Source organism: Patagioenas fasciata, chromosome 3, assembly GCF_037038585.1.
Source record: "Patagioenas fasciata isolate bPatFas1 chromosome 3, bPatFas1.hap1, whole genome shotgun sequence".
Classification (NCBI taxonomy): Eukaryota; Metazoa; Chordata; class Aves; order Columbiformes; family Columbidae; genus Patagioenas; species Patagioenas fasciata.
The window spans coordinates 64761829-64774822 of NC_092522.1; the positions used below are offsets into that span (position 1 = coordinate 64761829).

The 12994-nt window shown below is 40.9% G+C and overlaps 1 protein-coding gene across 6 annotated transcripts in view; it reads right to left on the bottom strand.

Annotated features, from left to right (window-relative positions):
• Positions 1-552: 552 nt before the first annotated feature.
• ARFGEF3 (ARFGEF family member 3) overlaps positions 553-12994 on the bottom strand; it is a 90076-nt gene continuing 77634 nt past the window's right edge. For all 6 annotated transcript variants that reach the window (XM_071806492.1, XM_071806495.1, XM_065833642.2 and 3 more), the window contains 3 exons: positions 12233-12363; positions 7390-8611; positions 553-6647 (listed from right to left, as the gene is read on the bottom strand). In XM_071806492.1, coding sequence (XP_071662593.1) covers positions 6456-6647; positions 7390-8611; positions 12233-12363 — 1545 coding nt within the window. In that variant the 3' untranslated portion in view covers positions 553-6455. The remainder of the gene's footprint in view (positions 6648-7389; positions 8612-12232; positions 12364-12994) is intronic.

The window sequence follows — 12994 nt, forward strand, 5'->3', positions numbered from 1 at the left end:
CAGAGGCCAGCCTGGATTCCAGTGGCAGGAAGGTGGTGTACTTTGGTGTGCGGCTAGAAGTTTCCTTTGTTGCTGTGCTGCTGAAGTTACCTTTTAGGACAGTTTTCAGCTATCTCTAATTGAAACTAGGTGCCTTTTCTGCCATTCTTTTTCCCCCATCTCCAGTGACATCAAAGCCAAAAGTATTTTCCTCATTGTAGTGTTTTAATGGGGGGAGAAATGCTTCACCTGTTTAGATATGTCACAGTTCTGCAGAGCGTCTACTTGTACCGTTAGTTATCTCATCTCAGCAGCTTCATCCTCCTTCTCCCCAAATCTGGCCCGGACTCTGCTTAGTCAATGGTATAGGGCTCATTTATTAATGTGTTTACATCTCAACTCCCACTGAAAAAAAAACTCCAGCAGTTCAATGTGGCGAAATTCCCCAGGTCATCTGTGAAAACTGCAGTCCCTGCTGGTATGTACCAAATATTTCAGGCCCCTTCTCAGTTCTGCTCCTTTCCTTCATCAGTAAGTGTAAAATAACCATCTTCAGACAAAACCAAAGCATGATTTATTTTGCATTTGCCCCTTTATTCTACAACACAAGCAACATAAATAGTTTATCATTTTTGTTTTAAAATATTTCCATTTCAGAATTCAGTCAGAATAAAATATACACAAAATACAATTTGCAAGCCAGCTTACAGTGACTGCCTGACCACTGGACACCCAAGGACCAAACAAAGCTAGCAGCACAACGGGACGCAGCAGACACAGGGAGGTGGTTTTTTCTAAAGAAGAGCAGAAGGGTAGAGGGAGGAAAAATGGATGAGACTGGGGAATTGCAGCTCAGTATGAACTCAGTAGAAGGTAAAGCCAATGTAAGCACTTGCTCGACAAGGTGATTTACAGTCTCTCTTAGAAAGCATTAATGGCTCCTCCTGAATATACAGCTAGAGAGATGAAGTCCTGGGAATTATGTTTTGTGGGAAAATGCTTCCTATGGCAGCCATCATCATGGAAATAAAATTTGATTTTTTTTTTTTTTTTTTTTCATTTTTGAACAGTAAAGTATTAGATCTTTGGCAAAACGGAGTGTACGCTCCCTTTGGCTTGCTTTCAGTTTTCAGTTCTGGTTGAAGGGCCCATGGAAGTATGTTTACAGTCTCACAAATAATGACAAAAAAAGGGGTGAGGGAGAGAAAGTGAGGGGAACAGAAAGAAGGTGCTCGCTGCTGTCATTGCATACTTTTCAATCTCTCGCTCCCATCTACTCAGCAAGCAGTGTGCGGTACAGGGCTCTGTCACCATGGTGCTCTGCCCTTCCTGGCTGTTGTCCCTTTGGTATAGAATCCTGCTTGGCTCTGCAGAGCAGGGGGCTCAGGCGCCACAGCCTGCTTGTGCAGGTGATATTTGTCCCGTGCTTGAACCCATGTACCTGTGCCTCTCCACTAGCTCAGCTCTTTTGTTTTAGCTCTTGTTTGTGGAAGCATTGGCACTGCAGCCCAGATGAACCAAAAGCATGGACAGGAAATAGGGCCCTGGTGCTCCACAGCATTCGGATGAAATTTATGGAAAAGTGGGACATTGGGTAAAAAAATTGAAGTAGATCCTGTTGCCATGTTTCTTAACAAAAAAATACCCTCCATAAACTCAGTTCCCTGGTTCGATGTGGCAGTGGAGACTTCGCAAACCTCAACTTGTGTACCTGCCAAAAATAAAGAGGATTTGAGGGATCTGGTCCCATAGATGAGCTCATTTTTGCATTAATCCAGGATCATAGAGCGTAGCTCCACCAATATCCACAGAATTAGGGCATTTCTTCTTTCCTCTGCTTTTAGTTCTTAGCTTGGAGACCTCTGAGCACTAAGTGAAAAAAGACTGATGAATACTTGTGCCACATGCTTTTATATTTTCTTTTTACATAGCCAGCCCGCCGTGCTGTTTGTTTAGTATGATACAGTTAGTGTCACATATAAAGTATATGTTCTGAAGAGGAGTAGAGGAAATAACAGAAAGAGGAGCTACAACTTCTTCTTTGCAGCCATACAGTTTTCTGAAGTCCCAGATGTGTTGCTGGTGAGGGCTGCCAAGAGACCCTGACGTTGTATCCCTACAGAAGCTCTACTCAAAAGGGAGGTTCAGAGAAGAGGGGTCTCTAGCTGCCGGACGCTGTTATCTACATTGCATAAAAATCCAACAGTTGTGCTTCTGTGCTATGGTAACTTGGTCCTTTTATACTAAAAAGAAAATTAACTTTTTTTTTTTTTTAATTGATGGTATTGCATCATTTCTTCAAACAATTGTGGAATGATCCAAAAAGGAAAAAAAACTAACTCTATTTTGTATCATATGCCATGATTAGCACTATACATAGATCTTCCCTAAAATGGCTATAACTACAGTAATGAGTAAATAGCTTGATTAATTGTAAACTTATCAGAACACCCTCACAAAAGCAGGGGCAAGGGAAGAAAGAACTTTTTTTTTTTTTTTTTGGTGAATGAAAATCTATTTATTACTGAATGGATTACGAAAGTTCACAATAGCCAAACCACATGCTCAATTTCCGAATAAGCTCCTACACAGAAGGGCTAGGTAGAAATAAATTACTTTCGCTTGCTGTGGTCAGCCTCTTACATGTTAAAACTGGATCTGTGCAAAAGTGAAGGTTCTAGTTTTGAGGCACTGGGATGTGTTGGAATATGTGCTGGTTCCTGTAGATGTTTTTCAAGCAGGAGGTGCATTGAGACTGACATCAGGAACTGTACAGGGCTTTCCCTTTACTGAGAACTTGTGAACCTGCATGTAGGGATTGAAGGATTGAGTCCTGAGTATTAAAGATATCCAGGTATGTAACCTGCATTGATTTCCACAGTATGGGCACTCTGATCGTGGACCTGAGCTGTGGGGAGAGGCATAAAGTGCAGGCAGCACAGGGAGTGGGACCTCTCTCCTTGCTAACATGTTTGCCACTCGGTTTCACTCTGATGCTGCGTTGAGCTCTGCAGTGCAGACACCAAAACGCAGATGCTACTATATCAAGTGCAGATGGAGATTACATACGGTAACACAAGGTATTTAGAGGTGGGAGTTGTATCTTTGGCAGGTGAGGATTTGTCAGTGAATTTTACAGGAAGGTTTAGGTTTTAAACAAAACTTTAAACTCAAGTTCAAAGGTAAAGTACCTTATAGGTCATGGGTGTAAATGCTGCTTGGTGTTGACATGAGCCAGCTATTGTCCAGAATGAATTTTTTTATCTGCGATGACGCAAAAGCTGTGTTGCCTGTGATTGGAGTTTTACAGGGAAAGTTTTGCCCAGGTCTGTGTAAATCTTTTCCTAATAATTTTTTTCTGGATGCTAAACTAAGTCAGTTATTCTCAAGTGAGCATTCATCCCTAGGAGAATATAAAATCTGTGTTTTAACAGCTTAAAGACATGAAAGCATTTTGACCAAGAGACGGTGGTAATTCTGTGGCTGCTGAACGCTCAGAAAAGACTGCTGTGGGAAAGGTACCAGAACAACTGTGCTAACCATTGCGGATGTGACACAAATATTCACAGAGCATGATAAACGTACTACAAATGTGGATATTGCTCTGTAAATGTGCAGAATGCTCATAGTATGGTAGTGACAGGAGCTAATGGAATCTATACAGAAATACATAAATAGTCTCTCATTTCTGCATATATTCACACTACAAGATAAAGTGTAAATGTATACAATGGCCTGAAACCATATTGATTGGGGTCAGACCCTCTGCCTGTTATACAAGACAAGTAGCACTCCATTGATGGGTAGGCCGCTATTTATTTCAGCTTTAAATATTTGCATGGTGATGAGCAGTTCCACATGAGAAAAAGTAGTTGATGCTGGTGAACGGCAACTTACTCTGTTTGTGGCTGCCTGCAAGATTTTAAGATGTTACTCATGAGTTCTTATGGAGCAGTGTTAAGGTGCAGAGGCATTAAGGCTGACAATGGGCACTTAGTGCATAATTTGGAGGGCAATGTTTAAAATAGGGCAACAGCAATACAGAAAATTTACTCCTACTCATTTCCAGTATGGTATTTCTAGTGTAAAAAGTTGAAATGGTACTTTGGGTCAAGATGGTGGCTAATCAAATATCATTAGGCTGTGCTGTGTTCATGAGCTGCAGGGGGTTGGTAGGAGTGGTGGCATTGTCACTCCTAGAGCTTTTCTTTCTATTTTACAGAAGGATCTTGTTATTACAACCAAGACACATACCCACCATATTTCTGGGATATTAGGCCCTCTTCTGGAGTCCTGAGTGATTCCACTGGTACTGCTATCAATTTTGCTCCTTCAACATAATTTAGGGATTTGCTTTAGTTTCAGACTAGCACAACAAGGATCTGCATCCATTTGATGCGTGTATAATGAAAGAGAGTTGAGGGTTTTGCATACAGTTCATTATTCTGATTTCTGTTGCTGCCTGATTAATGCACTGCTTTAAAAGCAGTTCTGTATAGACGCCCAATAAAAACTTTAACAAAAAATATAACCACCCTTTTACTCTACCTAAAGATGTGTAAGAAAGACATGCCAACAGAAATCAAACCATGCCACTACTCTCCTATATACCAAGGGCTGATCTCACCTACCTCCAACCAAGTATTACAACTGTTGGGGGAAAAATGACAGTTGATGAAATTGTTAAATTACTCCTTTATAAAGCCAATGTAGGCAGCAAGAAAGAGTTGGTTTTCAGGAATTTTTATGTCTGTGACTGATGCTACAGAAGGTTACGGGACAAATATTCCCTGCACAAGTCTAGCAGGTGACAAATGGGACAGGAGGGAAGAGGCAGGAGGATGGTGGCAGATTCTTTGTAAACACATCAGCTTGGGTGATGGCTGTTCAGTGAAGCCTCCTGGCTCTCTCTGTTTGCTTAGTTTTAAGATGCTAGAAGTTGTGCAAAATGCAGACCTGATATAAAGAGATGCCATTTTGAGGATGCTTTGGAGCACGGATTGAAGCTGTATATTTAGTTGGTGTGCACATTTCAAAAGCCTTGGGAGAACGTCATTAAGGGGTCAGCCAAGATTAAAATCAGCTTATTTTCAACAAATTATTTTGCCTTCTAATCAACAAGTTAGGTAGTATGGGAGTATGAGATGGAATGTCCCAGGGGCTGTGACATAACTTGTGCAGCAAGGTAACCCTTTGCTGTGTCTGCTGTGAAAAGTGTCACGTATGTATTTGACAATACAATAGTCCATCTTTCCCCTTCTCCCAACTCTAAAAATACCAGCAAATTGTTGTAGTTGCTATCAGACGGCTTGCACAGAGGGGTTGTACCTCTCTGAGGATCTGTCTCCTCCTGTTTACATCAGCAGACTAGAACTGGGAGAGAAACAGGAAAGATCTTTTCAGACTATTTTCCATCTTGATTCAGCTCATTGTGGAGTCATAGGCTAAGTTCATCATGGGAGAGAAGGGTGCTCCTGGCTACAGCTGCTCTAAATAAGTGAACATATAAGTTTCCAGTAAAAGCATAAGCTAACTTAGCTGTAGTGTTGCTTAAACTGGAACATTTTACTATGTTTAGGTGAATGCTGGATATTGGCACATGCTGGTGTTTGCTCTGTGGTGTGTCTTCCCCTCAGCTTCACTGGAAACAGCAAAACAAACTTCCCTGTTGCCCTTAAGGGGAATTAGACACGTGGAAAACAACGATCAGCTGAAGAGGCAGCCAGGGTAGTGTTGCAGAGAGGGCAGCTTGACTGTGCCATTTCTCTTCAAGCAATACTCCACAAAAGCAATGAAAGGATGAATAGTCTGTGCTTGGTTCACCACTTTTAGACCTGGGATGTTTTATGTAGTCACTTATTAGCTACCCCAAATGTGACCAGACTTCAAAGGCTCTTCTCAGAGCAAATTAAATTTCCACTTTCTCTAGTGAGTGAGGCATATAGTTAGTACAGTAATATTTTTTGGCTTTTCTCTCTCATGCTATTTTCAGAAGGGAAAAAAGTTACCTTAAAGAAGTGTCACCTTTTTACTTGGCCTATAGCCCCACTTTTTTCCTGACTTTTATTTATATTTTTGAAGTTATGTAGGCTTACTGGCCTGGTTTGACATCCAGATGACAGTGGTGTTCACCACTAACTGCAAGTGTGGAAGTTCAGCTGTGGTTTCATGTGGCTCCCACTATTGCAAATTTCAATTAAAATGAAGGCTATTGAAATGTATCACCCCTTCAGGTATTAGGCTGACTTACTGGCAGTTTCTGGGGCCATTCCAGACACCCCTGGACACACTTATGCTTTGCCTCCTTTGCTAGTGTGAGTGAGGGACACACAGTCTCAAGTGGATAGAGGATATACATCAACAAGCTCATTGTTTCTTAATTTATCACCAACAAACAGGCAATTAATGAACCCCAAATACTTCTTTGCTGTATACCTTGGATATCATCTCCCCTTTGCAACAGAGCACACCTCGGTTTAAATGATGATATCGTAAACTCGGCCCACTCTTCCCAGCCATTCCCGCACTGCCTGGCGGACGCGGATATCTGTCACGTGGCAGGTCAGCTGGCTGATGCAGGGGAACACAGCTGGCTGCAGGGCTGTGAATGTTTGGTCTGGCAGGGCCTGAATCTGGTTGAGAACTGTCAGCACCATGTTGGTCCATGCCTACAAACAAATGGGATACAAGAAAAGACTACTTAGAAGACCTTTCTAAATAGATGAGCCCATCAACTGTGGCAGAAAATAAGATATCTGGGGGTTGCAGCCTCATGAGGAGGTCTGAGTAATGCTAGAATCTTCATTTCATGTTCACTGTGTCTTCCTAATTCACATGCAGACTCTAAGTCCTTATTTGACTTTGTATTGCGGGTATCATGCCCACCCTTTTATTTCATCCTGCAGTGAACTAAGACTTTCAAGTTTGGTGCTTTCACTGATTTGTTCACTTGGATATGCAAGCAGCAAGTTTCTGTTTAGCAACAGAGCCCGCTATTTCTGCTGTCGAATTAACAAAGAAACCTTCTGAAGTACAAAAGCATTGTGAAAACAGCAGCACATTTTCACCCTTAAGTGGGTGAGAGCCCTTTAGCAGTAAGCAATGAGTTCATTGTAGGCTGTTAGTTCTTAGCACTAAGTGCAGCTTTGGCCCCGGTTGCAGAAGCACTCTTATAAGCTTGAGCAGTATATGCCTGATAACACGTCCACTGATACTCTTTGCTAGGCCAGAATCAGGCTTTTATCAGCACAAGCTGCTGAAATATTCAGTCCTCATCGTGATGACTTCTTTATGTAATGACAACATTCAATGAAGAGATTATAATCATTATAATAAAAGCAATAGAAAAATACTTATAGGTATAATTTTAATTATTGCTATTATTATTATCACTCTACAAATATGTCCTACCTGTATCTGAGCCTCGGCATCCCTAACAGATATATTCAGGGAACTGACTGTGGATCCTGAGCGCGGTCTCTTCTCTTGTCTCAGGATCTCTGGACCAGCACTGAATGAATGCCTCATTTGACCTTGATCTATAAGATGTTGTGGCCGCTGGAGTATGGGTGAGTCTGGCCCTCTTGAACCCAGGAGCTCCCCTTTCTTTTCCACTTTGACCTCTTTGGTGAATGATGTCATGGCCTGTTGCTGCTTTCTTTTCTTGTATTCTGTCATGAGCTTGGAGATAGTTTTGTCAGTGGCTATGGTGTAGATCTTGTTGCCAGCACTCTCCCACCATTCTTTTTTCCTGGTTTGCTCTTTCTTCTCTGGTTTAGGACTTAGGGGTGGGGGTAGTAGCAACATTTCCCCTCGGGGTGTCAGGCTGTCCCCCAGCTGGTCCCTGATTTGACTGCGGTCATCTTCTGATGGTGTGTTCTTCCCAGATTGCCCTCCGGTCGATGGGGTGGAGGTTTCTGAATGAAAGGATGGTAAAATGAAGAAAGGGTCACCTTTGAACACTGGAGGCTCCTCTACATTATTCTCCAGGTCCAGATGCATCTGGATATAGTTGTTGCACAGTTCCATACAGAGCTTATGAAGCCGCTTGATTAGCCATCCCCAGTCTGCATTGCTGACAGGCTGTACGCTCAGAGATGGTATTCGAGCCCTCCACTGTCTCTTCTCTTTCCCTCGTGGGGGACTGACCTGGGCAGTTTCTTCAAAAATGTCTTCATCTTCTGAAGAACATTGCTGTGATGAGTCTGTGCTTCTCTCATCATCTTCAAAGAGGATCTTCTTCACTTGCTCTGCAGTGATGTTCTCCTGGTTTGTCAGGATTGCACAAACCAAAGCATGGAAGTAGATGTTGAAGCTCATGGCTGACTGGCGATACAAGTTGGCAGCTCCACTAATGCCAGACACTTTTTTCAGCAAACACTTCAACCCAGGTCTGGTGTCAAACTCTCTGGCTGTTCTGTAGGAGTCCAGCAGTAAGTCAAAGATGACAGCCAGGTTTTGCATGGAAATGTACCTGAGAAAACCAGCCAACTTGTTTTCTGTTACTTGTATTGTTATTTTCTCCTCCATGTTGTAAGGGCCTTTCACAAATTCTTCCAGTAAGATGTCATATAAATTCTGGAGCAGTACTTGGTGAGACAGCAAGCTCACCACTATGGTCCTGAAAGGAATACTTGGTAAACCAAGCATGAGAAGGACAAAAATAAAATAAAATAAAAATGGTAGAATGTAGAAGTACAGGAATACTTCGTATTTTAGAATCTAACAAGGAAGATGCAAATGGAGGGCCCAATTTTCAGAGCCTTTTTACAAAACAGTGCAGGAAGATAAAGTTTTCTAGAATGGTCTTTCAGCTACTCTTTCAAACACTCTTCTAGGATTGAAGACACTTAGATTGGTTAAGAAAAAATAACTGCCCACAGCAAGCACACTATTGGCACTTGTGTGGAGGTGGTATTAAAACAAAGCTCTCTTATAATTTTTGTCCTTTTGTCTGGAGATGTCTAAAATTGAGAGATTAAATACTCTCTGTTTCAATTTAATGGCAGCTGAAGGTACTCCCAATATTTCAGCCTGCTATAACTGAGGAGTTTGTTAACATACAAGCTGTGCAGCACTGACTCTGATTCCTGATTCTAATTTCTATTGTAGTTGCTGAACTTTGGCTAAATTGAAATATCCTTAAAATTTCTCCACCAGCATTTCAGCCAAGCTTAACTTTGCCTTGATAAATCGAGGCCAAAGCTAGTTCACCACTTGGTTTCCATTTCCACTAATGCCAGGAATACTTCTTAAAAACAAATCACAAAGAGCCAACCAACCGATAAACAGACATCTACAGAAACATCAGCAGTTCAATGGAGCATGCAAAGAAGCTGAAGTCTTGCTGAAGGCACATTGCACTGTTTGCTCTTAAGACTTCAACTTGAACACTGAGAACCCAGTACGGACATATCTGTTCCTAACCCTGTCTCTCACACGTAATCCTGGGTGATGCTTGGCTGTGCTGCTGTGAGTTGTTCTAGATCTCACTGATTTTTGATTTGCACAGGGAACCAAGGAATAGCAAATTCCCCCAGCCAGAGTTTCCAGGTAATTGACTAGTAAATAACATTGGGAGGCTTGCAGGCCAGGGAGGCTAGGAAGAAGGGGTGGGATGAGATTGTTGTTTGGATTTAAAATTAAAAACTCTAGAACCTATCTTAAGGCATTTAAAAAAAAAAGCTTTGCATAAGTTGCAATGGTGATGTTTTAAATCAAACTGATGCTCTGGTACACTTGGTAATACTTGTTTTGATTTAGGGAACTGTGATGGGTCGCATTTTAACTAACACTGCTGTCTAGTGAGGAAGAGATTTTTCAATTTGCTTACAATACTGCAGTTTTAGGTCTAAGTCAAAATAAATATTCATGTAACGTATGTAACGTGAGAAGTTCAATTGTGGACTTTTTTTTTTTAATTTTCTTTCCAAAAATTATTCTACTTTCATTAAACAACTTTAAAAAGTGTTTTCAAAATACCAAAACAAAAAGCCAGGTTTGAGGATGCAACTCTTAAAAAAAAAAGAAGTCAAGAAAAACATGTGTCTTAACTCTCAAAATTTTGCCTTATGTTAACTGACTTATAAAAGCACACAAATGGTCCTGATTGATTAAAAAAAAAAGTCCTGATACTCCTGGGACTACTATATGCTTGGCCATGTAGAAGCTATGGGTCAAACAGAATTGTGCTTCTAAGGTTAATTTACCTATGTCAATTCACTTACCATGACACAGCTGTCAGTGCTAATAGATCAGTAAAATTTAATAGTCTTATTTTCTGACAGTGCTAAAAATCTTGATGATTAATACACATATTGGAGCTCTGTATGGGGAAGTAGTTTTCCACTGTAAAAATCATTAGAAGCTCTGACTCAGAAAAGCTCTTAAGAGCATGTATAAAGTTAAATGAGTGCTTGCATTGATTTTAAGGGACTTATCCTGTTTCAAAAGCAGGATCACAAAGCAGAGCTGCTTTTCCTTGTAATAGCCAAAAAGTCTATTGCCAAGGACAGTTTAAAGTACTGCTTAATTCCAAAAGAAAGTAGTACAGAACTATAGGTGAAAGCATGCAATACCAAAGCTGGTTAAGGATAGTATTTTCTTATTCTGCCCAAAGTTTCGAACTGAAATATATTATTACTTTTTAAGAAGAAAAGCTCCCTTACCCCAGCTTCCTGTGAAACGATGCAGCATTAAGGAAACAAAAGCAAAAAGGGAGAAGAGAAACCCCACAAAGGTTAAAATAAAACTTTTGAAAGGCCACAGTTAGTAGCATGCAAGACTGCCATATTACTGCACTGCTGTAGCAAATAATATGAAAAACAGTTGCACAGTCAACTTTTGAGCCCTGTTTTGGTGAAAAATGAGCATTGCTGGAGTGACAGTTGCCTATCAGCGTATACACTTTCTGCACTTGTTTGTTTAGACAAAGTGCAGCGTGAGAGCATTGAGAGTTTGTGTTAATTGCAAGTTTGATTTATTTATTTGTTGCAAGACAAGCAAGACCCGCACTACCTTTATGAATGCAGCCTGTTAGATTGCATGGCCTTCTGTGCCATGAGAGGGGAGTCCTCCAGCCTTTTGCTTTGCGTTCGTTACAGCAAGAAGAATGATCTGCAAACCTTTGGAAAAAGCAGATACTTTCCCACCATGAAGGAAGGGTTTAGACTGTGCTCTCAACCTCTCTTCATCTGTGCAGGGCCCTGTCCTCTTAAGGTGGGGCAACAGAGCACCTGCTCTTGGGGGAAACATCTGCACAGCTGTGTACGAATAAGGAAATCCTGCAGGGTCTTTCTTGCTGTCCGTCCAAAGAGGGACCATCACATTCTGGCTCCTTGTTGCAAGCAATCATTTAGTTTTGAATAAGAGTGATTGAAGCAGATTTGGCATCTAGTAAAAGACAATTTCATGCCATGTATTACATACCTTGCAATACAAACACAAACCCTGAATGCAGAATTCTCATTCTTGGCCCTACTGATGTTACAGCAGTTGCTTAAACAACTGAGTGCAAGCAAAAAGAAACATTCTTTGACAGGATCAGATTGTCATGCAAATGCATGAGTTTCTGAGGTGGTAACACAAAGAAGGACTTCCACAAAAATAAAGTGCTAAGCAAATACAATTTTCCCTAGATCAATGTGTTGACAGTTTCACAGCTTTGGATGTGGTCTCTGATTTATACTGCTCCAGTCTATCCATTAAGTTTTTGTACCTTCTTAATCCAGTAATATTGAATTTAAAAGATCATTAGTGAAGCAGACATAATTTCTAGGTATTATTACAAACATAAAAGTACTTCCAAAGCTTTCTTCAAACAGATATTTTTAACTCTTCTTCTTAAAGAAAATAATCTCAATATTGGAAACATTTTCCCAGTTTTTCCTATGAGAATTCTTTCCTTAATTTAATCTGCACTTCCTCTACTTGAAGGCTTTGTGTGACCTCATCTATCCTTCAGGCATTTATAACCTATCAATCTTTACTATCTATTAGAAGTGTTTTCCTTATTTAGCTTTCTGCCTGCTCACCAGTGTAAGACAAGGAGAACATCTGGAGAGCAGACAGTAGTAAACTATTGTCTCCTGTGTCACAAAACCTAATTTTCATCAGACTGGTGTATTTCATTTTTTTCCTGAGACCTATGGAGAGGCATGGGTTATCAGCCTCTGTTCACATCTCTGCCAGCCTAACAATATTTATTTTTATCTGGCTTTTAATGACACAATATTTTACTGAGAAGATATTTTACCTTCTCTGGGTATGCCCATTTGGTTTCTTATCTGGTGGCAGGTCAATGATGAGCACGCACGACTGGGCATGTTCAAACCCTTCCTTGTTGCTAGGGGTCTTTGGGGAGCACTGAGTCTCTAGCATGAAGACCTAGAAAACAACAAGTTACATGAAACAATCAGTTTAGCACTTGCACTGGGTTCTTGGGGAGCCTGAGAATAGGATTTCCTGCACTGTGAAAGATCTGTTATGATAAATTATTTTATAGTGATGGAGAGAATGCAGAGTATCCCCCCAGGCAGACCTTACCTGGAACACGCCACTTTGGTAAAACAGCCTCAGAGCCATGGGCTGCCTCCAGACACCGAGCAGAGCACAAGGCAAAGGACAGACATCTTTTTTCTTCGAACTCACACAAGGCAGAATACCAAACACCAAAACAAGCTTTCTGCTGTCTGTATACTACTATCAGAAAATATAATGTACGGTGGAGACAAGACCTGTTTACATAGTTAGCCTGTAGTACCTAGAAAGGTTGGTTGTTGGATTATTTTCAGCCATGAAGACACAACAGACACCTACCTTGCAATTATTTGGATGGGAAATGAAACAACTCTAAGTTGCTGTAGCTTAGTAGTTGTGTCAAATCCCCCCTGAGAAGCACTTGGGGAGTGCCACTCATAGAATCTATAAGAGAAGTATAAATGCCACATTCCCTGCTTTCTTGAGTTCTCTGCCTTTAAAACTTACACATTTTTTTCTATTCAGTCTGCCACTGACA